Genomic DNA, 26418 nt, shown 5'->3' on the forward strand with positions numbered 1-26418 from the left:
CTTTTTTTGTTTTTCATCTGCATTCATTTCACCCACAATGCACGTGATGACGTATTTGCCTTACAATGCATCCGACATAGAACCCGGTCGGACGCCAACAATGAAACCCATTCCATTTGCCGTCGAGCTCGAAAAAAACGAGCCTGTTTCAACACCAAGGGAAAAAGTGGGAGCTCCCGGTTGAAAAGTCCTTTTTCCAGCATTGTTTCAAACATCGTCATCAGCCAATCTGGTAGCAAACAGTGCATCTGTTACAGCTTTCCGAATGCAATATCTCTCCTCATGTCGTCTTTTTTTATCTTCTATCACTGCACAGCACTTTGTAATTTTCCAGTTATTTTGTACGAAAACTTGTATACCTGCATTTTCCCGTACCCCTTGTTTGGAAACGTTATTTACCTTGCGGGGAATATTATTTAAGACTCTTACGAGAGCGTTTCTTCAGATTCCGTTTCCATCAAAACCATCTCCTTCCACTTCGCCTCTTCGCAAAAGTTACCAAGTTACAAAAGACTTTTACAAACAAACATCCTTCACTGCTAACGCGCAGGTTTGGGAGTTGAGTAGCTAGTGTGCAAGTGTATGCGAGCATTTGTTTGCGCTGTTTTATCATTCTGTAGATGCGGAGTCGCCCCATCCCAAACCTCTAGAGCGCCACTAAATCATCGTGTTGATAGCGTTAAAGTTGGTGATACCCATCTCTACCCCAAATATTTAGATCAAGGTCAGCTAGACGCACGCGGCCCATCCGTAGTGGCTGTGTCTGTGTGTTTTTTGTTTGTGCTCGAAAAAGTACTGAGAAAACTCGCTCCACACCATCCACAGCACTGTTGTTGAGGCTTTTGCTGCCGGTGGTGTCTTTTGCTTGCGCAAGAAAGAAAATCATGGTGCTTGTCGTTTCGTTGCACATGCACACAAGCGTTTTTATTCGTTCGGAAATCAGGAAAATTGTGCCGCGAGGAAAGCGGGAGACCCCGAAAGGGTGGTGGCGGGGATGTCGGACGTCGTCTGAGTGTCTGGATGCCGGGAGTATGATCATCATCATATGCGCCTCAGCAGGAAACAGGAAGCTGCTGGAAAATGGTGCTTCTTCGCTACCGCTCGTGCTGTCTCGATTTTGGTGGAAGATTTATCGATTTGTTTTCCACCAGCGAGAAGCGGTCCGGAAAAGTCGACAGAAGAGCGAAAATCGAGTCTCCTTGTTTGGACTCTCACCAATACAGGGGAACGATGGGGGGGTTGAGTTTGGTTTTTGGTTTATTTTTCGGGGAAAACTAGCTTCCCTTCCATCCATGACCTTGATTTTCATTCTCGTTACGCGCCGTGTTTCCCGAAGGAACACGTTCGACCTGATTTTTTCTCAACCGGTGCTCCAGCTGTGTCTGTTCCTTTTTTTTTTTGTTGTTGTTGCGAATATTCCCGCTGTCTGCCCCGCCGCGCTTCGTCTTACGCTTTGTCCAACACAATTCTGATGGCGGGCAGATCGGTTTGTTGCATCGTTTATCGATTTTTCCAAACCGTGCCGTATCGTTTGCTGTGCACGCGCGCAGTATCTCTGCCGGCATTTTTGCTGCCGCACCTTCACGTTTCGTCGCCATCATTCACCGACCGCCATCGCTTAAACCATCGCTTCCAGGGCGGGTTTTCCAAACGGTTCGTTGGGTTTGTTTGTTGGTTTATTTTACATTGGGTTTTTTTTCGGGAAGTACAATCGCTTTTCCCTGTCACGGTTTTTTACAACTCCTGCTTGATACATAACTTAATTCTTACCCGCGTAAGACCCGAGTCTCTTTGGAAGGTAGTTTCTGGTTTTTGATGAAAACGAATTTGTCCCTCGTTTTTGTTTTATGGAATGTTTGAGCGATGCCGGTACACACTGCTGTGCGAATTATTGAAAGATGGATGACTTTTCCTAGTATGAAGGAATTTATTTACCGAAAGAATTGGGGAATTAAAATCTAATTCGAATTCGATAGCAAGAAGAATTTATAGACTAGGAAACTGTTCCTTAACAACAACAATAAAAAGCAGTAGTGTGTGCATATGAGAATTTATACAAGAGCGATAGAAACATCTTCATATTCAAACCGTTTGTTCGATACCACCAAGCTGGCCACCATCGAATCTACATCCCTTCGGTGAAAAATCCCAATCGAGAAAACGGCAGTACGCTTCGCTTCCGTTCACACTACGGCGCAAACCGTGCCGCTCGAAGAAATCTAGCCCAAGGTCAATGGTGAGAGGAAAAACTTTTCGACATTATTATTATGCTCTACACAATTGGTCCTTATTACACGCTCACACTCACTGCTGCCGCTGCTGCATGCACGGGCCCTGTGTGTTTCTCTCTCTTGGAACGTGAAAAGTTAGTAGTGTGTAGGTATTCACGAGGGTAAGGTATGGTGAGGGCCCAGCATAACAGTGCGGGTGGGGTGGAATTGGATAGAAACGACGTAGAAAATAATGGCCATCAGTGTCGGAATCGTTGGCGACGGCATGTTTGTCCTTTCTTGGCCATTTTTTCTTGCTAGCAAGGGACCATCGTTACTTCCTTGATGTGTCTCTGGTGCTTTCTAACCTTGAATCTCTTCCGGAAAACCCAACGTCGGCTAACCGATTTATGGGATTATTTTGATTTTCTTTTTTTTTTTGCATGGAACAGAATGGCAAAAAATGGTATGAACAAATTTGCTTAGATAATCCTTGAATCTTTAACAAAACTTGCTTATGTGAAATTATGTCTTGTTGAAATTTTGCTGGAATGTATTTTAAATTTCTACTGTATTATTGTATGTCTTACTCAAAAAACAGTGGCTGATTGTAATAAGCCACTTACAATCTTATATTAGGGCTATAGAAAAATCTCTACATTCAATTCAATGGTTTAAAAACAATCAATTGTTGTTATCAAGCTTTTAATATTTGCCTTCATTTCCATTTTCCCCTTTTTCGTTAAACGTTTGGGTAAGGATAATCAGTACGAATTCGATTGTCTTCAGAAGATCTCGGATTTTTACAAATGTATGCATAAGGTAAAACAATCATTACAGGCATATATGAATTTGTGAAAAGTAACATATTTTTTAGTTACAAAGACAAATGTTAGAGGCTCGTTAATGAAATAAGTGTTTCCAACCTATACTGCTCATTATATTGAAAGAATGTATTGCTTGTTTACTAAAAGTAGCTCAATAATATAGGAAGGTATACTTAAAGTCCTTACAAATAGATATAACTCATTTAAAGATTTCTTACGAATTTTATGTCATTATTTCATCAGCACTTGTCAAAAATAGATAGGTACTGTGGTATCTCGTTCAGTTCGCTGTATGCTCCACTGTTCCGTCATGAAAACCAACCCCCTTCCGACCGGATGGGGCAACACCGTTTCTATTGCGGCCGAACGCAAGAACCAACGGCTCTCTAAGACACAGAACCGGTGTTTACGACCGCTTTGCCCCTCTTCGCGTGGGGCTGGCATGTTCTCTCGGGGGGAGTTTTTCGCTGTAAGCGCCGTATGCACGGTGTGAGATAAAGCCGAACGGAATCATGGTGGGTGCAACTGCAGCGGAGAATGTGCATCGATCCGGGAGGCGTCAAGTGAAGCCATTTGCCGCAGCGCAGGCCTGGGAGAGAAACCAGCGCCGGAAGCGTGTACGCAAAAAGGATACCAGCACAATCCGGCTCCGTGAGCTCTCCGTTTTGGTTTGGTTTTGTGTGCTTTTTTCTATCTGCTAGATCGGATTGAGACTGTGTTAGTGACCTAGTTCGGCAACACAACCCCTTCGTCTCCGTTCTGCTGGCCGGTTTGGTGGATTTATGAACTCGTTTTATGAACTCGTTTTACGTTCGGCAAGTTTTCGAAAAAGGGTTACCACTGGCGCTTCACCGCAATGTGTGAGAAGTGAGATGAGAATGCAGAACGTTCTGAGTAGATCGGTCTCTTGAAGCATTTGCACATGTTTGATGTTTGGTTTAGTTTGAAATTTAACATGTCTTTAATCCATTGTAACGAGGCACCAAAATGAGAGATGGGGAGAGGCAATCTACCAATTTTAATGGTTCTAGAACTAGGAGCCCCGGACAAATGCACCCTGAACGTTGCACCATGAACGTTTCGGTTATCGTTTCCAAAACGAGTAGTTAAAGCTCGCGGGAAGGAATTTTAATTGCCTTTTCATCAAATTTACCGCATGACGTTTGCTTGTCCGTCCGGTGCTGGTTGTTGTCCGGGCAGCTTTAAACCCGACGAAAATAAAATGACATCGGCTGCGAAAACACTGGCTGGCGTGAACGCTTTCGGTGAGTTTGTTCGCGCTCGGCATTGTCATGCCAGTCACGCAGTTGCTTTGAGTTGATGGGGGCTGTTATGCTATGACATAATCCACCCTCGGTGGCGCGCGAAATAATAATAAAACTGTCCAACAACGATGTACCTCGAAAAAAAAAACAGCGTTAAGAAAACACCTCACACATAGAAACATTATCATTTAACGCACACCGTTTGCCCCAAATTGTGTCTCTAGGCCATCCGCTCATAGGTGGATGTGAGTGATACCCACAGTGGGTTAAAAGAATCAACCTGAAGGACAAGAGACAATCAATGTAAAAAACAAATATTTTCGCCCGATCTGTCTGCTAGAAGTCGATCATAAACAAATCATACTGACTTTCGTTGCAGCGCGTGTGACTGTTCAGCTTCAACATTAAGTTAATGCCCGCGTGGGAAGATAGAAAGGATCACTGCTCCGCTAAGTACTAATCATACAAAAAGAGCACCAGAGGAAAACATGTACACACTTTCGATTTCATTGCAACCTTCTATGGTAAAAGGAGTGAATGGAGGGAAAGGGAAAGTATAACTCTACTGTCATCTCTAGTGTCTTTATAGGACTGATAGTAAGGTTTGTTTTATTTTTTTTCCTATGTGTACTACTCACTTTTTTTCTCAAACATACTGATGTTTTGACAGTGAGAAAGGGGCACTGTCAGCTCTATTCATCACAATACCATATTGCACATACGTATTTACGATCAGTTTCCTCTTTGCGCACACCACACATTTGTATTTACGATCAGTTTCCTCTTCGCGTACACCACGGCTGCTTGAAATTGCCGTTTAAGTCACAAGCGCACAGTGAAAAGAAATGGAAGAGTGTTTTTAAGTTTATCATTGTTTGCAAACTGGTATATAATTTGTCTAATTTCGCTGAGTAAGAAAATAAACTCTTGAATATCCGTTATCTTAATGAAAATCTACCAAAATGTAGAGATACCGTGAGTATATGGCAGTTTATTTTTTTTTATTGAGCTGAGCTTTGTCTTTGCTTTGGCTTTACCATTGCCGATGTTGCTGTCAATCAAGGACAAAAATGCAGGTCTTAACAAAACCGCCAACTACAGACATTCGGTGTAGTAAAAAATATGAGGAAGTTAAAGCAATTGACGACCGCTAATGTAGGTGTGTTACTGTAGTTGAAACGTACGAAAACCGAATAAAGAAGCAATTAAAAGAAAATAAGTTGTGTTTAGTCCCTTCTTTTCTCTCTCATAGTCCCACCGTGCGCTACTGGGGCAACCCTCCAAAATTACATCAAACGATATCCGCTGGGGGGATCGTGTGCGCGATCGTGTGCCGTTGCGATCAACGGATGCGTCTGCCTTCCCCGGCACCGGGTCGATTCTCCAATTTCCGTTCCGTTTCATACCGTCCAGCCCCGATGCGCATTTGTTGCTGCTGCTGCTGTGTTTCGCCATCGAAAGTGAGGAGCGCGCGAATGAGCGTGAATGGTGCGCGGTGACGAAAGCGCGGCGTTCGACTCACTCTCACTTTCTCGCCTGGCATCCACGCCCGCGCGCTGATGATGAGGTAACCGCGCGCATACCTCAACCAATACCCGCTCCGTTTACTCTCACTCGCCGTCGAACCGCCCGGTTTTGACAGCGCGTGGTCGTAGTTTGTGGACTGAAAGGGAAAGGCTGCGGATCGGGGTGCGGGTGAGAAATTTCCTCACTTTCCTGGTGGAAGTAGTGAACGGAGAACCGGTCGGTTGTCTGTTGCGGCGGTTGCTGCGTTACGCCGTGTGTTAGGCTGGCCATAGTGAGCGAACGCGACCCATCCTCTGATGACCGGTCGTCGGCTGGGTTAGGGTTGGTGGACGGCTGTGCTATAGACATTGGCCAAGCGAGGCAGATGCGAATCAACTGGGGCAATGGGTCTAACAGAGACGGAATGGCAGGATAGGACGATGTGCGTGAGACGTACTCCACAGCACGTGATGGCAAATCGTGAGCGTGAGCACGAATGCCCCAGCGGGGCAAAACAACGTCCAAGAAACACCACGGTGGAGGCGCTTGGTGTGCTTCGTATAGACCCTCGTGGGGTGTTTGCAAACGGTTTCGTCGCCATTGCTATGTGTGTATGTGTTGCGGCGTGTCGTTTTTTTGTGTGTTTCGCTTTCAAAGTTGTGCATTGATTAATCGTGTACAGGCTCGCGCGCAAGTAGGTCATGCTAAAACGGGACGGCTTGAGGCCGCCGCCGCGTCTGTCCGCCCTGGTGTTCAAGCACTCCACCATACGCCGCCAGGCAAACGGAAGGAACTTACGTGAGTGGGAACGAAACATTTTGGAGCGACGCTCCACATCGCACAAGCATCCCAACCACAAATGTTATGGCCGTCGTCTACGAGAGATCATCGTGCTCATGCTCATCTCACCGCAGTGAGAAGCGTTGGTTGGGTTGTCATAAAAAAAAATGCTTGATGTGTTGACGCTTTGGCTCGCTGGCGCTTACTTTTTAGCCGTTCGTTGAAGCTTAATTTAACCTCCATTAGAGGCAGAATTTGTGAGCTGGATGATTTGAGCGATGACAAAGACATTTTGTGTGCAATTGCTACTTATTCTGCAGTTGCAGGTCGTTACTCAAATTTTTATTAAATCAGATTTACGACAATTCAACCATACAACCATTCTCAAATGTACATTATTTCTAGAGTGTAAAACAGTCAAGACGTTCAGATGCGTGGGACTCAGATATATGGTTTTATTTATTTCATACCATTTAAAAAAATGGCATATCGCCTGAATTCAAATAAAACCTAAAAGTTTGCCCCCTTTTGCAAGCTAAACATTTTGTTAAAAGATTATTTACGAGAAAAATATCTAATATAATTCTCCACTCGATTAGAGCGACAGTCAATAGTAGTTTTGCATGTACATTGAACGCCCATTCGCTCACGTACACATATCAAAGTTCGACACGTCCTTTGCAGTCAGGGTACTGTCAATCAATCAAGATTTGGGGACGGCTTCAAATACGATCGCGACCGTTGGATTTGAGGCACACCCTTGATGTGTGCTCGGTAGGTGGCGCTAAATAGTTCGGTACCCCTTCTCCGGTGCAAAGGAGTCGCATAGTGTGTGAAAAACAGCCCCACCTACGCCAACACCGGCGCCGTTTCGAAGCGCCGTGCGTGGAAACGTTTCGGTTCTTAGTTTTCTAAGTGGATTAACTTTCGGTTTTTGGTTCGATTCGCGCTCGCCTTTCATACCCTGCCCTCCCCGCTCGTGCAGCTAGCTTCCATTAGTTTCTTTCTTTCCAACCATCGGCTCGATCGACCCCCAGTAGAACGGATGTAAGCGAGATGCAATCGGTTGCACTCTCGGTTTTGCAACAACACACCTCTACCAGACCGGGGTTCCACCAGGCCGAAGTCGTTTGGAGCCGTGTTTTTCTCCGATTCGCGTTTGGTTTTTCTTTCCCTTTTTTTTACAGGTTAGTTCAAAGTTTATTGGAACGTGTTTCGATAGGGCCTAGAACTTTTGCGGCGTACCAACCGTTGGCTTGCGCTGGCCAGCTTTGTTTTGTGGTGCGTTTTTCTCGATGCGTGCTTCACGCTAGCGCCAAAGAGAACCTAACCTTTTGGTAGAGGGGGCAGAGTCATGAAGCATTGGTATAGGGGTCCGGGGTGGGAGGAGAGGTGAAGAAGTTGATTTTGTTGCTGCAGCAGCATTAACTCAAAAGTTCTCTTGGTAGGCTCGTCTCGGAGTGCGGGGTCCGCCGGTGACTGCATGCTTAACCGCAGCGGCTGAGGTTAGGCCTCGGCTGCATTGTGTGTGGGTATGTGTGTATGTGTATGTTTGCGTCCGTTTCGACTCACAGCCGCAATCGCTAGGAAGGAAATGGAAGTTACCCTCCCCTGCCACCCGTTCGCGCCGAAGCCTACATTCCTTGACGAGTATTTTGTGGCTTCTTGCAGCAGCCCCAACTATGCGATTCAAGTCGTGGAGTGAGACGGGTGGGAGGACGGAGGGAAGCAGGCTACTGTTGCACTATTGCGAAGCCAACGGCTTCGACCGCCTGCATGTTCTCTGTATGTGTGCATATGCACACGTGTGTGTGTGTATGGGCAACTCAAAAACACATTTTGTAAATTGTCGGAAAATGAAGTCGCCAGGTTTGAGTTGAGGTAGGTGTAGGTGTGCGCTTTTCTACAGCACATTTCGATTTTCTGCGGTTATCATGGAAAGCATGTTTAATCTCACCTCCCCCGACCCCTCGTCGCCCAATCTTGGCTCAACCACTGCCGGAACCAACGCCATTATCCTGCCTTTACAAAAGGTGAAAATTCAGAACACGTGTCGACTAAGTTGGATTCATAATTGCGTGTCTAGAGCCTGCATTTTGCAAGAGGTGCAATTATTTACGAAACTGTGAAATGAAAACGCATTCCGGTTGGGAAACGTCTCACCAGTGTTGATTATATTTAGTAACGGATCTTCTACTCTTCACTAAACCATTGTTATGACATAGAAAGCCCACAGTGGAAATTTAACTACCGAAAAGACGATTGTTAGATTATAGGGATTATCTGTATTAACCAAAAATATCTTTCAAAACGCTCAAAACTTGTTTAAATTCTAACATTCTATAAGAAACACATTTAAAAAAATTAAATCAAGCCATTACAAAAATTGTAATGTCTCCAAAAAATAAATAAATATGTTCAAAACGAAAGGGCATCAGACATAACTCACGTAAAATATAGGAGATTTTGTGGAACAATTTTTAGACCAGTTAAATAAAATCAAAACCAGGAACCTTTTTAAAATAACCCTGGAATTAAACTCACACCTTTCTGAGTAGACAATGAAAAAAGGACCAAATTCCAGGAGAAACTTTAAACTTTGCTTGTTATTTTGATTTTTTAAATTTCAAAATAATTGTTGCTAATATTCTAACACTTCACCCCGTCTCGTTAAAAAACTCTTTACTTCTTCATTCTGTTTGCCTTTTCTGGTTTGTGTTTTAGTTATCTTAAATCGCAACAAATCTCAAGATTGTCAGACAAGTGGCAACAACACGCGCATCGAACAAATGTGCGCTGTCACGATAAAATCGGTGACACGATCCCGCGCCCGCCCGAGAATTCGTTTCGGTGCTAGCCACTTTTTCCCCTCCCCCTCTCACTCCCTCCACCGTCGGCAAAAGGAACTGGAAAGAAACTGGTCGTTGGGAAAATCTTGGCACCAAGTTTGCGAACGCTTAGTGGCGGGGTTCGATCGTTCCGATTCCACTTGCGATCATTCTGCCGTGCGACACTCGGTGCGCTCGATCTACCCAGCCCTCTATAATGTCGTTAAGTGTACGGGTTGCCGTTTTACTACCATCGTCTTCTCCGACTTGTTTTTTTTTATAGTCTTGGTCATGGCGGGGAGAGTTTCGTGGTTGAGGGTAGCCGTTTTTGTTTTTTTTTTCGTACGTTTCTTTCTGCCTCCGAAGCTCACAAGTCTTCTAGCTGGCTCTCCCATTGGGTTGCAGTGGAGTGCCTTGTTGTGTGCATCCGGATTGCCATTGGCATGGATTGGCAACGGCGCTCTCGTCCCGTCTCGCTCACTGTGGCATGCCGAAGGTGCAACACGTTGCCATTGTGCAACGCAGCGTGCAGCAACACTTGCCGTGCTGGGCAATGATGCCGAGTTGAGTTAGGGTGCAGTTCTAGTGTGCAGATTTTATATGCGTCTTTTTTCTGCTATCTCTCTCGCACTTCTCCGCTAGTACGGGTATTTTTTATTGCTTTTCCAATTTTCCACTTCCTTTCCTAACCCTCTCTGTACCGCGCTTCACTCGTATATACTGTCGGAATTTTATGACCATTTCGGCCAAACCTGAACGTGCCGCTCTTTTTTTCCCCCTCGAGTTTGTTTGTGATCCTCGTATGTTACGTTCCCGCTGCATTAGTTGTTGTTTAAGTAATATCTAATGAGTCGCAGAAAGCTAATGGACAGTGGATAAGATATTGACTTTTGAAAAATACTCCGAGTTCAATCCGGAGCCAATGGTGCATTTTGGGAATGTTGCATAAATTGAAAGCCTACATGGAACTACGATATTTATTTTGATTTGTTTGTTTTATGTAGCACAAACTCGTTGTTACTACGAGCCCGTAAGCATCAAACACACAGAAATCGGCAATGGAACCCGATCTGTTTTCGTGCCAACAGGAAGCCAAGAATGCTAGGGTGTTGCAACGACCAAAGAACCATCCACAAACGAGCAAACGAACTGGCACGAGCATGCTGCAATTGTTACTGCACCAAGGAGAGAGGGCAGTGAAAAGTTTCGATCAGAACTCATTAGTGGTTGTATTGATTTAACACACCTCAACTCACCCATGCCCCAGGATGACGCTTTCAGTGCCTCTTGACACCGCGTCGAGTTGTTTTGGTTTGGTTTTTGTTGGTTTCGTTCCAACCTCTGGCTCTGGCCTTTGGAATGTTTTAATGAGCGCTGCCATCGGCTTCTTCAGACCCCTATCGACACCGTGCCAGCAATGATCCTTATGTTGGCGACCGGAATACTTTTTTTTGTGTTAATTCCGCTGCGCCACGTGACTAGTAGAAAATGCACCTTTTTTCATAATGTTTTTATTTATTGCTTCGCCCCGCGAAATCCGATCCGGAGCGTATTTTAATTATCGCTGCTGGAACGAAGGAGTTTGACCTGGATTTTGCTGCAAAGCGTCAGAGTGCAACATGATTTGTGTTTTTTGTTCATTTTTTAAATTTGTATTTCGTTCACCTTGACTGGAAGGTACAAGATTTTTGTAGGAGCAATGGCGACGTGGAGTGACTTACAATTAATTTACTATGCAATGAACACGTCTCTGAATAAAATAGATGTGGTTGACCTAGTTCTTTATATACCGTTGAAACAGTGTTGTTTACCTTTTTTGTTGTATTATCTTAAAATATTCTTAAAACAAGGCTTCGATGCTAAGGTTAATGTGAAAATGGCGACACGACTGTAACTACTTATTGTGTCTTCAAAGTACCAGGCGACCCCATCATAAGAAAAATCAGTACAATGTAAACATTGAAGCTTTTAATTGATCCATGCTGTAATTTACAGTAAAAATTACACTCAGTATTTGTGGGTAGTACATTTTGTATCCGAAAATTTTTCCAAACATAGAAAAATGGCACTTGAGGTAGGAAAAAATATAGAGATATTTACGAGTTGAGGAATCCAACGGAGCGAACCTACAAGCAAGAGAAATAAAAATGCCTGAACAATTTATACAGCACATTCTGATGTGGATCCTCATAATTTGCTGGAATTTTCGCTCGCCTACATTTGACCTATATCAAACCTTTAATATGTAAAGTATGATGTAAATGATCAAAACATTTGTCACCGAAGCAAAAAGATAATTTAAAAATGGTGTTCCAAACTCAATTCATACAAGCGTTGCAGTATTTTTTCATCAATTCCTGTTCATGAATCATTCCATTCCAAGAGAAAAAGAGTTACGTTCTACTATTTGTGAAATCAATCCACTAATGCCAAGTATTGCGTTTCTTTTTTCCATTTGCAGGTATGTTTTATCAACTGATACACTGTCTGGTGAGATGAGGTACCGTGAGCGTGCTCCTGATGGGTTAATGCGTTCTTAACTTTATCATCCCTGAAAAAACATATACGTAAAAGCATCTTATGGTAGTAACTATGGTTATTTGTTTGTGGCTCAGAGAATGCAATTACTTGCAATTGGATGTACAACATTTTTTCCTAAGATTGTACTAATTTGGCGCCACCGACAGCTGTACAAATTCCCGTTCTTAAAGTTGCAATCAGGTCGCCACCTTTTAAAACAGGGTTTTTGCTTTTTTGCTCTGTCGGCGACGCCGTCCCAGATAGGAACGTTCGCGTGTGTTTATTTTATTTCATTTTTTCTCTGTTCCGTCGGCTCGTCCAATTATCAAAAATACTGTGTCGGTGACGCGCCGTCGCCGGTTTGGTGGTGCGAGTGTTCCCGTTCCCGTTTCTAGGACACACATGCACATTCACACCGGGTCTCTCCCGCACAATGCGACCTTGACCTACTGGTATGGCACCCGTGGGACCGGGATGATGGCGACTGGCGTGGACTGTAGTTAAAAAATGTTTGAAGGAAACAACCACATATGCGAGGAGTAGTTCCCTTCGTATAAAACAGATAACAACACCATTTAACATAACCGGTTTGCTGGGAATGAGTAAATAGAATCAGAAATTGACGAATACGATGAAATTGTCTAAAGCTTTGAAACATTTGTCGTTTGTTGGAACATGGTTGTGTTTGGTGAGTGTTTTCCCCTGCTGACTTTAAGATGGCTGCTTATAAAAAGTTTGTTTACGTTTTCCCCTCCGTTCCCATCTGTTTTTAAATTGGTTCGGCTTTCCAGAACCATCTGTTCGAACGACTTCTGAGTGATGAGAATATTCTCCGTCCGTTTGCAATTAAAGAGGGCGAAAGTAGAGCAGAGCGACAGGCGCGAATGGCAAATTCTTCCCGCCTTCTAGGGGTTGGTGGTCGTCGGATTGCTTGCTGCTTTCGGTTGAGACGTATGGCTCCGACTTGACTTTGTTTACATTGCGGAGACCCATTATTAGGTGATAAGATTAGCGATTGTGCCAGTTTTGAGTTTTTACTCTTTTTCCTCACTTTGACAGTTGCGTTGCGTGTGAGGGTGGGGATGATGTTTGTTTTGTTTGTTTTGGTTTCGGTATATTTTCGCTACTTCGCCATTGGAATATCTACCACCGTGCGATCGTGTTGTTTTTTTACGGTGATTTTCCACTAGCGTCGTCTCGAAGCGAACGTGAGACAAATCAATTTGATGAAATTGCGCATGACACGTGTGGGGAAGGTTTAGTTCCGTTGCTCGATTTTCGGTAATGATAAAATATAGTTAATTTGTTTGTGAAAACGATTCAAGAAGCTATTTTATAATAATCAGTCTGTTTCGGAGGAGATCCGGATAGATTTAAAACCGACACGTTGGCGCCAGGGTTCAAATTAAATCTAACTCTATCAAATCTATCTGTACATATGGTTGTTAAGTTGGTAATATACTGTGATAGTCATTTAATTTGAGAAGCTTCGTTTTCAAATTTCGAAACTTGATTAAAAAGGGACCATGTTGAATGGAAAGCTGAAAATGACCAGGCTTCTCCATTAGGTTCAAGAAATAATTAATGCCGATGTATTCAATCACAAAGGGATGTCAACTGTTTTGCAACAAAGCTTTTCTTTATTGAACATAAGAAAAATATAGTCTTTCCTTTTCAATAATTCACTTTCCCTTCGCACACTTCAACCCTATGGATGTTATGCTAAGCAAACCGTTCACCTTAGTTGTCATCCGAACATGAGCCCCTCATTATCGCCTCTCGATAAACCGAAGCACATTTGGCGATACGGAACACGTTCCCTCTTAGCCGAAGCATATGTCGCTTCATTTCTCGTCTTGAGCAATGGAACAAAACACACTCTTGTCAATATTACGGCATCTCGTTTGGCTTCGCTCCACAGGTCGCCCCATTAGACGAGCATTAGTGTCGATGAGGTGCGAAAGATGTGCGTCCACACATCGGTGAGCTGAGGCAGAGGCTTAGGCAATGTTGATTGGCAACCTTCCGCGTTTCCGCCAAGTAGCAAGCATCTCTGGGGGGAGAGGAAGCTCGCGAAGATCGTTGCGATTATTCAATATTTACCGATTCACTTACGCGTGCAAATCGACCGGGCGTGCGGAACTGCATGGAACTGCAACGAGGGGCAAAAGGGGGTAGGGAGCGGTTACGGTGCAATGGTTTAGCATATCGTCGTCATCATCAAACAAACTCACCTCATCGAGCGCAGATGCGCGCGCTTTGGCTCCGTTTAATGAGCCGGAGATGCACTCGATATGGAAAGGTGCGAGCTGGCTCACTTGCACAATATTTGTGCACACCAACGTGAACGGCAGTCAATCAACCGGCGTCGAGCAGAAGACCTACTGACAAAGTTCGCCCGATGTTGCCGTTTCGCGATGGCGACACAGTTGTCATATTTTTTTATTTTATTTTCTTTTTGCATGCGAGTTTTAAATCCGACAAACAAACTGGAGAAGTCAAGCAGATAAAACCGAATGGTTTGCATGAAAGATCTGCGCATAGACATGAAATTTGTTTTGATGCTCAGATAGGTAAGCTCTCTTTCATGTGTCATCTGTCAAAAGATCAAATCAGCAAGGAAAATATTTATTACCTAAGGGCATCGGGACACAAATTCATAAGAGATTTTTACTCTTTCTGAACCTCACAAATTTGTTTCGTTCATGCTCAATACCTCAATGTTTACATGCTGGGCGTTGTATTTGTCACTTCACATCGGTCACGTACGCTAATGACATTAGCGGAAACGTCGCGGAACGTCGGAGAAAAGCTGTTGCGACAGCCTCGATCCACAGCCGAAAGGGAATCGAGTGACGGAGTGTGCAGCGAACCTAATATCCGTTATTCCGTTCACTTTTGGTGAACTAACCACGTGTGTGTTTGTGTAGCTGCCGGTAAAAGTCACCAGGGAAGCACTTTTGGGGAATTGTTGTTTCCATTTTTCCAATCCAATAGCTCCAGACACCGGCAGAGCTCGGTAACCAGATGGTCGAAAAGGGGCCGACCGAATTCGGATGCTAATTTGCTGATGAGAGACGGCATGAGATGTCATGTCGGTGCGGCGCCTCGTCCGCTCATCAGCGCTCGTCTTGAGGCCGTGCCACATTATGCAATCCGGCAAAGCGAAAGATGAACCTTTGTTTGCTTGCGCACTATTTGCACTGTTGAGCGGGAGAAAATTAAAAGCTTCTGCTGCTTTTGACGGCACAAATCGGTTGCTCAAACTCGATCGCACTCGATCGATATTGTTCATTGCCCAACGTCGCCTCACGTCCGTCGACTGGTGATGAGTACGGAGGTGGGTTAGAAAAGAAGCGTACAACCGTGCGAATAGTCGCGATCGCGAAACGATGAGGTCAAATTAATTTGGAAGTTTCTCATCACCTCTCGAAAGCTCATCAGCGGCTCGTCATCTCGATCGATCATCGGGCCGCCGCAGTTGGATGCAGTTTTCGTAATTTCTTGCTTCGCTCGCTAGGTTGGCTGGCTAGAGCGGTTTACTTTTTGCCCCAAAAGTCAACGTTGTTGCCCAGCGAAAGAGCAGCTAGAGAGGGTGAGGAAATGGTGCGCGATAGCTGACAGTTGGCATTGAGCGTCTCGATTAACTCGAGCTCGGCCAAAAATGGCTCCGAAGAAGACGCGCCTTTAGGGGGAGACGAAGCGCTGATGATGAAGAAATTATTCACGCACGGCTCGGGGGGGTGGGGGGGGGGGGGGGTCGAAACAACCGAATCCATCGTTCACGGTGCATTAAGGAGTTAATTTTGAAATCGTGTTTCATACCGAATACCGCTTTGAATGAAAATCGATGCTGAGCAATACGGTCGTCGTTTTTTGTTTTCTAATGGGAGATAAAAACATTTAATAGGCATTAATAGAATCGGTGCTAACAAGACATATTTCTTCAACTCCTACTGAACCTCAATTTGTGTAAAGTAATAACAATATCAAACATCCTACACCGAAGTATCTAGTATTTGTTTTAGGCATAAGTGCAGCTAAAACTATTCGATAAGAAAAGGGATGCTTGTAGGAAAAACCCATAAAAGAAACTACCCTGGCACGATGTCTACAAGGTTTCGATGCAGCGCGCGTGCCATGTTCCGGTGTATTGGTGGGCGATAGTGGTTTCGTGTCGTTGGGTGATTATATAGGAAAAAAAACAAAACAAATAAATTATTGATTTCGTCCACCTTGACCCACATTTTTGGGCCCGCTTTTGTAGCCAGTTTGACCAAACTCGTGTGCCGTACAGCTGTTTCGTTCGACTTTTGAGAATTGAAACTTAGAGATAACAACAACATTGTGCAACATAAATGGAAATCGAAATATAATGACATAGTTTAAGCAACCATCTACTGCCTAGGAACGGTATGAAATTATCAAGATGTTGGAATCTACTTATAGCTTTTTTGTTAAGTTGATTGTAGCTTTAGTTATTGAAAAAATCAATCAAAAATGTTTGCTTATCGTTAGTTTATGATTTTTGGTGGAGGTTTTTATTAATTTGCGTTGTTTGATATATCGTTAGGGTGTTCAGTACAATGTTATTGATACATATCATTGACTTGTTATGTTATTGAACTTAAAGCCGCAATATCGCTTCCTGAGGTCAATAGAGCCACAGTTTTGTAATAATGTTATGGCAGATTTAAATGGTAACTCAATTTAATTTTAATCCAAAATTCCCTTCATCATCTTAATAACAGCAGGAAACTGTTCTAGCACCCATCAGCTGCAGCTTCCGACTAGGTTTACTAAATTGTCACTTTGTGTTTTGCATTCGCTTACTTTTGTTGAGCTCTTCAATTTTCTTCAACTCCCCTCTCATTGATGCTGCCCTTCCGTCCGCTCAATGACTCATCCCGTCCGACCTGTTGCATCTTGCTCGGAGTTGGTGTGCAATTTTATTACGTCAGCCTCAGTGGCAAAGACCACAAGCTGGAAACACTGACGTCGGCGCAACGATGGGCGGCACCGTCGGCTGCAAGTGCACTTCCCGACATTGAACACATTATGCTGTCCCCCCAGGGGGGGGAACTAGGCACGGGCGACAACGAGTGTTGGTTTTTTTTTTTGCTGAACTACGGGAAAAGAGGAAAGTGGAGGAATAAAATACGCTAGGAAAGTCGTTCCGATCGGGCGCGTTAATAGCATTGGCGTTTTTCTCGGTCACCTACAGCGCTCTAGCGAAGTTCTTATCTATGTGTGTGTGTGTGTGTTTAAATGTGAGCATGCTCGGTTGCTAGTGCAGGTGCAACTGCAGCGTGCAGACCTGCATAATAGTGGTAGTCGCAGCCTCAGCGATCGAACGTTCCAAAACAGGGGGGGACAACGCCATGTGCAATTGTGAACGGGCTTAGGGGATGTTGCGAAACATAACGCACACATAAGATATGTTTGCGCATACGACATCGACATCAGTCGTGTCACAAGAGTAGAGAGAAACGTGTGCGCCTTTCACTCCTGATGTAGGTTTTTTAATTTTAAAATTACAAATTTGCTCTGTGTCACCTAAAATTTTTGTTCTGAATTAAATTTCACGTGGAGTTGGTTTGGTTTTATTATACCAAATGATTAGGATGAAATTTCTTAGAGTTTAAAATGTGATATTTAATTTTTGAGCATACCTGCATAAACAGAAACAGAACTATTGAACTCCTATCTTAAACACACTTTTTTTTTCAAACTTTTAATAAGTAAAAATACTTTTTTATAAAGTAAAATTGCTTTCACGCCAGGTGTACCTTCATTAACTCGTTGATAGCCATAATTTTTGCTAACCAGCTGTCATTAGTTCTCAAAAGGTTTTTGCCCCATAAATTTAAAAAATTGCAACTAAAAGCTATAGTAATTATAAAAAACTAGTTCTTTGGGAAACTTACTCTTTGCTTGGTTATGAAAACCCCGTTGGTTAACAGTTGTCGGAATATATCTACATACTTATTTAAAAATAGTATTCCCAGCCATAACCATTCCCTTGCACCATCAGTCTTCGCACAGACGCAAACAGCAGTTAATTATATTTTCCTCATTCCCTGGACGGAGCGATCCATTTCTCGAATCAATGGGAAATCGTGTACAGCATGCCCTTGCGTCTGCCATCCGTTCTCTCCGTGCCCCAACTGCGGATACTCCCAAGACGTCCCCGCTAGCGCCAACCGGTCCCAGCCAGGCCAGCCAACCGGCAGCCAGCATCGACGACGCCAGGCCACCTTGACATTGGCCCAGATTTCGTCCGGAGGTCTCGAGGTCTCGGTGCAGCAATTTCTCTTCTATTACATCTAATAGTCCCAGTGCGGCCTCCGGCTTCATTGCCGGCGCCTTGCGAAGAAAGTGTTACTACCCACTCCGAGGTGTTGCTGCGGGGTCTGTGGGTGTGTGTGTGTATGTGTGTGAGAGAGAGAAAAAGAGACAGAGGGGGAAAAGCAACGGGAAAAGCTGGCTCGAAGTATGAAGTAATAGAGTTAACTATTAATCATCGTTAGTTTTTCTTTCCACTGTTTGCTTTTCGCCGTTCGTTCGCGGCCGCCGCTCGGTCCCAGTGGTGCGTTGTTGTTTTCTATTTGCCTCAACCACTTTTCCATCCTCCCCTTTCCGTCGCCTCCCCCCCACACATGGACTCCGATATACAGTTGCTCCCCGGAGCCATTGGCAGCGACCTTGGTGCCGCAGCCCGTTTTCTAAGCCGATCCGTGGTCGAACCCGATGCGCCCGGAGGAGGAGGATGGCAATGAAAGTGAAAACCCCCATCCGGAGGGCCGTTACGTGCATCGTGCCGCTGTATGTGCGATTGCATCGCAGACTGGCGATGATGCTGTGCACGGTTGGGCATGGCAGTTTTCAGGAAATGTAGACCGAGGTTACTGCAAACAGTGTGATGTGTTTTGTCTATTTAATCGACCTTGGAATGTTCACATTGGAATCCGGAACAACGGAATTGAATAGTTGTTTACTACCATTGGTACTATCATTACTTTGGTTCATTTACTTCTATTTTTTCCAAGCATCTACAGAAGGAAATGCGAAATGTTAAAATAAATTGATTCTTTCTTACTGGTTTTTGTAGAATGCTTAACTTTAAGATCTAAATGTGATAACGTTTCATCTGGATTTAAAATGTTTGTTGTTATATTTTAAGTTTTAACACGTTGACTGCTACGTCACCCATTTTGCGGGTGACAGAAACAATCAACATCAGCTCTTTGGACTTATATCGATGCAGGCTATAGTAATAACAAAACTGTATCGTTTGCGGAGCATTCGCTTTAGGTTTTCGAAAACCGTTGGTTTTATACATTTTATGACAAAATTTTGTCAAAAATAATTGTACTAAAAATGTAAAGGAATTTTCCTAAAACGGATTTCTTATTTTTATACGTACCGTAATATATTGTAAGACATTTTATGTGTTTTCGAATAAGAAAACCACCACCTCCCGGTTGTCCGTTCCGATGCCTCGACCATGCCTCGTGCCTTTATGTTCCTGAGCTAATGGTTTTCGTCCATTAGCTTTCGCCACAGCGACATTAGCACGCCTTCCATTCTCGATCGTCGTTCGTAAGGCGTCTCACAAACTGCAGCTATGACGGAGTTCGTTCTGCCACTGGGAACACACACCGATGACGGCAGCGTTAACGGTGCCCGGGTGTGTTGGTGGTGTACTTTATTTTCCAGCCAGATTTTCCAGACGGCCCATTTGTTACGAATCAATTTGCACTCCCGAAAGAATTGCAGTCAAATTGGTCACTTGTCAGCATTTGGGCTTACATTGTGCTTAGCTGTCCCGGTTGGCGAGGGGCAGGTATCGGAAAGAATGGTGGGACAGATAGTCAACTTAGAATGCGAGGTGGATAGTTGTGCCTTTTTATTTTCCTCTCTGCCGAGATGCGATTTGATACGAGCCTCATAAACATGTGTCACAACAACGAAATTCTGCAACAAAGGGTTGGTTTGTGAAACAATGAACACTAACCCACCGTCCGGTAGGCTCGCAGCGGGCGTACAAGATCGTAAGCATTGTTGGACACTTTCGGAGCCCATAATTCAGACTCCACAGACTCCATCGCCACGGGGTGGCTGAGCATTGCTCTCGCTGGCTCGGTTCACTCAGTCCAAGCGGCGGCTCTAGGAGAAGGAACACCATAGCTTTGACTGATTTGATTATGTGTTGCAGCACAGCTCCGAGTGTAGGGGAAAAAAAGGGAGCTCAAAATAATGCGCCAGAGTATGGTCATTGTTTGCGGTTGGGTGATATATAATTCGCGCTCTGGAATCATTTCGTGAACTCCACCCTCCATAAGCAGCTTAAAACCGTGCAGCTCTGATGTGATCCAAACGTTGTAGAGTCGTGGAAACCAACACAAACGATATGCACGGAATGACATATGTTTATGGCCGATCAAACGGAGTAGAAAATACGTGTTGACATACTACACAATAACAATTTACCTCGGTTTTGCGTTCTGTTTGTGATCTTTAACACCGGGAACGTACTCAAAACCAAAGTGCAATAAATGGAAATCATTGTGGCAAAGTTGCCCTGAAGGAAACGTGGCAAACACCTCGTGGACGACTAAAGACTAAAAAAGGTTCTTGGGCTGTGGTTTTGCGTTCGTCTTCGTCCCTTCTTTAGGGCAAAATTGGTCGTCGCAGATAACTTTCTCCTCGCTATTATTTTCTTCATTTCCTTGCTGCGGTGCTTTAGGGTGGGTGCAGATGGAAATTAGCACGCGCCGAACCGAATCCGAGGTCCGGAACCGAACGCAAGCGAAGTGTGAAAACCGAACCCGGGTAGGAAGGATGAACAAACGGGATTTTGACGGAACACCCGAGAGTATGCTAGTGTTTTATGCTGCTTTCCTTTTTTTTAAACCATTTTTTAAACTGTCTCGTTTCGCACGAGTTCGTCTGTTTGTTCTTTCGATGGCGAACTGAAGGGTTTCTTGCGATGGAGAAAAAAGACGGGTTTGCGTTTTTTGGGTTTGTTTTGGGGTAGTTTTGTTGTGGTATTGTTAGGTTGTGAGGAAGAATAAAAAAACACCCGTACAACATGAAATGGCCCGAAAAAAGGGTGGATGTGCATGTGCAACAAGTACGGCACTGCACATCTTCCTCTTTTTTTATTTTTGCACGCCGAATGCACATGCCCGTTCCAGGTGGCTAGCCACCCACCGAAAAGGGTTTTGGGGGCTTTTATTTTCGCAAAACATTTTTCGACATGCACACACAGTTCATCCGATCGTACCTTTGGCAGACGATCCGATGCTGATGGGAAGGGAACATAACTACACCGACGGCGAACCCGGTGAGCATGTAATAACGGGAGGCAGCATTCAACCATGCTGCTGCCCCCACGAAGGAGAGCGACGGGGTTCTGTAGCATAAAATTTAATGACTCCGGGACCCGTTACATTCTCGTCCCTTTTCCTGCCGGCACAAAAATGCCGCCGGCGCAGGAATGGCGGCGGGGAGTTCCGTTTCGGTTCGCTTCACAACTAGGCCAGCAGCGGCACGTGAAGCCAACATCCGGTGTCCGAAAAATAAAACTCAACCCGAGCTCAAGTGATGCACCAATTTCGAAGAAGAACTAAATCATTAACATTGCCGTTCGAGGAGTTTTCTTGTTTGCAATTTAAAACAGGGCACAGGACGCGCGGAGTAATTGTGAACGAGCACGCGGGAAAGGCAACCGAACACGTGCCTCCCACGTTCCCTTTGGTAAGGCGATGGTAATCGGTCTTCCGTTGGCTTTGTGGATGACTTTCTGTGTGAAAAATCCATTCCTAAGTGACAGAAGAGAAATCCGTCAACCGTGTCTGGCCGGTGTCTGGCAGGAAAGAACCGTTAATTAAAGGATTGCATGGCACACGAGTTTTGGCCTGAATTTTACCAGAGTTCCAATGCACCATTACCAAAGCAATGAGATACAATATGTTTTCGCTATGGCTATCACTAACGCAGGATTCTTCCTAAATGAAAATAATATTTCATTTATTTTTTTATCGGAACGAGTAACATTTTTATGATAAATATGATGATATTTTTTTAAAGGATTCAAGGTAAATATGAGTTTTGTGCGATCTAAAAAAGAGCAAAAATAATAAACGATGTGTAAGAATCGCCACAGCTTGATCGGCGATTTTCCATTTACACGAACAAAATTCTATCGTTAAAAATGGACAATCTATTGAACACCTACATACTATAATATTTGTATATCTGTCACTTGGTTGGAACACTGTTGGAGCATATTATTTCATTATTATTATTTATTTTTATTTTATCTGCACGTAAGGACTAATCAAAACTGATAATTAGATTCCAAAAAACCTTGACTTAAGAACTAAACCCTAACTCATGCTATAAACAAAGGACATGCGGAAACGAATAAGGATGCTGTCGAACCGGAAGCAGAAAGAAGGCATGGGTAGAGCAAAGCAGGAGTAGAGGAAGTTGAAGAACGGAAAATGGAAAGGGAAGTCGAAGTGATCGTACAGATGGTTAAATTGGCTCTCTATGCGCCAAAGCAAAGGGTAATTATTCCCGAAACCAGTGCGACGTGGTTCGACAGCAAGAGATTTTCTTCCATAGAGTTAAGTTTTCATATTTTTAGAGAAATGGATTTAAAAAATTTTTCTCAATTATACTGCAATTCTTCTCTTAATGAACTTTTTGGAGTTGCTCCTCTTGAATTAACTGATAACTAGTTGACAAGCTGTAACCAATATAAAAAGTCAATCAAACAGGGTTCTATGGTTTGTACTAACCCTAGATCGCTCTTTAAAACGTAGTCTCGGGATTAAAGCGTAGTTTCGGCATGAGATATAATTCTGCGTATGAATATTTTTTGCTTTTTCTCAGTTCTTACTTTATTTTGTCGCAATCGTTTGCTGTTTGTAAAACAGTCGTAACAAAAATGTGCATAAGAACGTTTTTTCTTCGCGACCGGAAGATTTTCACCCAACTGAAATGCCTAAACGTTTTTACTTTCACTTTCGCTCGCCGCTACCGTTACGTTTAAGAAAGAATTTGCCGCTTTCCCGCGCGTATGATTAACGCCCATTATGGCGGACTAATGATGAAAAAAAACGAAAGCAACTGCAGAATCAACACATGAACTTCACTCGGACGTAAGGCTTTTCTTTGCTTACAACTCGGCGAAGCCGGCGGCAACGGTAAAGTAGGAATTAATAAATAACCCTACATAACTGTGCATGGAGCTGTAGACTTGTCACGCACATGGTTTTGCCAAATAGTAAACACGTTGACGAAAACACTGGGCACATTGTTTTTGATGACAGCAATGGGTGACCGTTATGCTAAACTATAAATAATTCACCATTTGCCGGCCGGCTTGTAGACGAACTGAATTGGCGGAACAAGTGGGAAACCCGTAACTTGTGTATTTAATTCATTCACCTAGAATCATGGGAAGAAAAAAACTCCTTAGTTGAGGAATTCAATTCCGGGTGCAACAGCAAGAAAGCGGTTTGCATACAAGCATTCCAGTAACGCTAAACATTGTTCTTTTTCATGTTTTCTTTTATTTTATACCATGACTATGGTTCGAAAAATAACAATAGCTTTCCACTTCCAAACAGGTTGGTGCGTAAAAAAGATAATTTGAAGCCATAAAAACTACACCTATGGCAGATCTTACGCACTTCGCAAAGAAGAAAGTTTCGTTAATCATCTTCCTGCTTTACTGGAGCAGCTTGTGCCTTGTTTCAGGTGTCCTAGTTTCGGGTTTTCCTTTGTTGTTGAAGCTGGCAAATTGATGCATGGCTCATTAAAAAGGATCGCGACCGTTTCGTTCCGCGTTTCCGCGTTTTCATTAGCGCAACGACGATCGTCGGATCGTGCAAAGTCACCTGCCATTATGGTGTTTTCCTTTTTTTCTGGTTGCATAACTTGACCGATTCTATAACTTTCGGTGGATACACGATCGATTAATAAAAAAGTACATACATCGACGGGTGGCATGCGCCGTTTACATGGTAAGATAATTTGTCGTGGTCACTTAGTTTTGTTCATAAGGACCAACTGCCGATATGACTTTTATTCACGAACGTGTGTTTTTGGTAAATGCGAGTGAAAACTGTTCAAATGCATTTCCACCATGCGTTGTGGACAGTTTTATGCCGCTTTGTGGAACGATTGTGATTTATTGACGAAATTCGACGTAACAATCGGGTCAAACGCTTTATTTGACGTAAAGCAAACTTTCAATTTTTTTCTTCCCACGAAATTTACGAAATAACGGTGCCTGACGACTAAATGGCGACAGCTGCTGCGATTCTGAAAACTAAACCTCGTTTGGAAACATCGGAGAAATGATCCATGATCCTTATAATTAGGGACAAAAAAACGGGCCGTAGGATACGTTCAAAGGTGAAACGTATAACGCGATTTAATTACCCCCCTTCGTTTGAGCCATGGATCCAGTAAGAAAAAGGATACAAAGCTCTAAAAAAGAGTTGTTCTCGTCAAACCGTTTTCCTCCTGTCCTGAGCGTTGGAGTCCACGGGTTTGCTCCTTTTTTTTCTTATCCTATTTGATCGAGAGGATCAAGAGGCGTGTTCGGCACAGGATCTTCTGCTGCCGTCGTTCCAAGAAGGATTGGCAGTAACGGTTCAATGCAACATATCTCTCCACAATCTCCGTGATCGTACCTGCAAAGAAGTGGACGTTTTACAACGAACCACTTTTTTATATTTATTGAAGTACATGGACCTTAAATTATATATAGTTGAAAATATTATAAAAATATAACCCTTTTTTTACCTACTACAAAGGAAAAAGAAATGCCGTGATTGCTATTGCCTGGAATATAGTCACACAAACTATACAAAACTTTACTATGCGCTACTACTTCTAATGCAAAACTTTGTTAGTAGTTGATCACAAAACAAAATGAGGGATATTCACGGAAAAAAAATGTAAAATCGATTTCAAATCCTACGTCAGATAAAGCAAGAACGCAATACGTGTCGGCATGTTCATGGTCTGCTCATGAAACCATCTTACTATCAGCTCACCATTGAAGAACGAATTGTCTCTCAATCTGCCGAACAAATAACTAATCGCTTCTACTCGTTATTCTCTTTTCTCTTGTTTTTTTCTTTTTCGAATATTTTCTTTCTTCCTGAACCAAATATAGCCGTGCGAGCCGATCGGATGCGCGGCGGAAGGAACAAGTTCGGTCCCATGTACAAGCGGGACCGGGCGCGAAAGCTGCAGATCATGCGCCAGCGTCAGCTCGCCCTACAGGCCCTGCGCGGCTCGATAGGAGGAGGTGTCGGCATCGGAACGCTAGGCTCGGACGGAACCTCGCCACAGCTGCAGGGCCTGGACTACCACCAGCCGTACTCGAGCATGCACATTAAACAGGAAATTCAGATTCCACAGGTGCGTAGCGCAAGCTCCCAAGCGGTGGCGTATTATGCGAAGTGTGCATCCTGGTTTCTAACCTCACTTTGTGTTTTTTTTTTTCAATTTTGGCAGGTATCTTCGTTGACATCATCGCCAGACAGCTCGCCGAGCCCGATCGCGATCGCACTCGGTCAGGTCAATCCGCAGACGACGATATCGCTCAGCAGCAGTGGAGTGGGCGGCAACGGTGGTGGTGGCGGCGGTGGCGGTGGTGGTGGGGGCGGTGGCGGCGGCGGTGGTGGTAGCAATGGGTCCGGTGCCGGCACCGGCAGCTCCAACTCCAGCTCCACCGGTCTCCCGAACCCGCTGTCCGACTCGAAGCTCTGGATGAGCGCCAACTCGACGACCGCCTCGCCACACTCTCTCAGCCCGAAGGCCTTCAGCTTCGACTCCAATCCCACCAGCACGGCCGACTCCGGCAACCCGGCCGACACCCTAAGGCTAGTGTCACTTTGCTTCTTTTAGCTTCATCCAACCAGTCCTCTCGTAGCTCGAAAGCCATCCGTGGTGTCAACGACGGCATCGTGTCATCCCTTACCTCCATTCTTTCTCTCGAAGGGTACCTTTAGGCTACCAAATGCTGCAGTGCAGCAAACAGTGATCCCACTTGGATGATCGGTCAACCCCAAAACCTAACAAGTAGCTAATCACCATCAATCGATTCATGGGTGTAACATTTTATGTTTGCTATATTCTTTAGCAACATCACAGCGGATTTATGCTCCAAAAAGTTTCCTTATGCAACATCTTTTTCTAAAAATATCTTTTGTGTTTACAGATTATCATATCGATTAAACTATTAATACGTTGCTAACAAATTACCCTTACTAACCCCACATTTTCGATCATTTACTAAAATGTCTCTTCACAGCAAACCGCACCGTCTCAGCGAGCAGCATTGATTAATAGTTTTTTTTTCTCTCTCTCTCTTTATATGCATCCCCGTCTCCCTTCATCCCTTCCCCCACCATATCGAATTCTGGATTTGCGAAAACTTTGACCAAAC

The 26418-nt window shown here is 44.0% G+C and overlaps 1 protein-coding gene across 12 annotated transcripts in view; it reads left to right on the forward strand.

The window, feature by feature from the left end:
- LOC131267009 (nuclear hormone receptor FTZ-F1-like) overlaps nucleotides 1–26418 on the forward strand; it is a 109407-nt gene that overhangs the window by 71086 nt on the left and 11903 nt on the right. For all 12 annotated transcript variants that reach the window (XM_058269742.1, XM_058269740.1, XM_058269752.1 and 9 more), the window contains 2 exons: nucleotides 25141–25388; nucleotides 25485–25852. In XM_058269742.1, the coding sequence (XP_058125725.1) occupies nucleotides 25141–25388; nucleotides 25485–25852 (616 nt within the window). The remainder of the gene's footprint in view (nucleotides 1–25140; nucleotides 25389–25484; nucleotides 25853–26418) is intronic.

Source organism: Anopheles coustani, chromosome 2 (assembly GCF_943734705.1).
Source record: "Anopheles coustani chromosome 2, idAnoCousDA_361_x.2, whole genome shotgun sequence".
Taxonomy (NCBI): Eukaryota; Metazoa; Arthropoda; class Insecta; order Diptera; family Culicidae; genus Anopheles; species Anopheles coustani.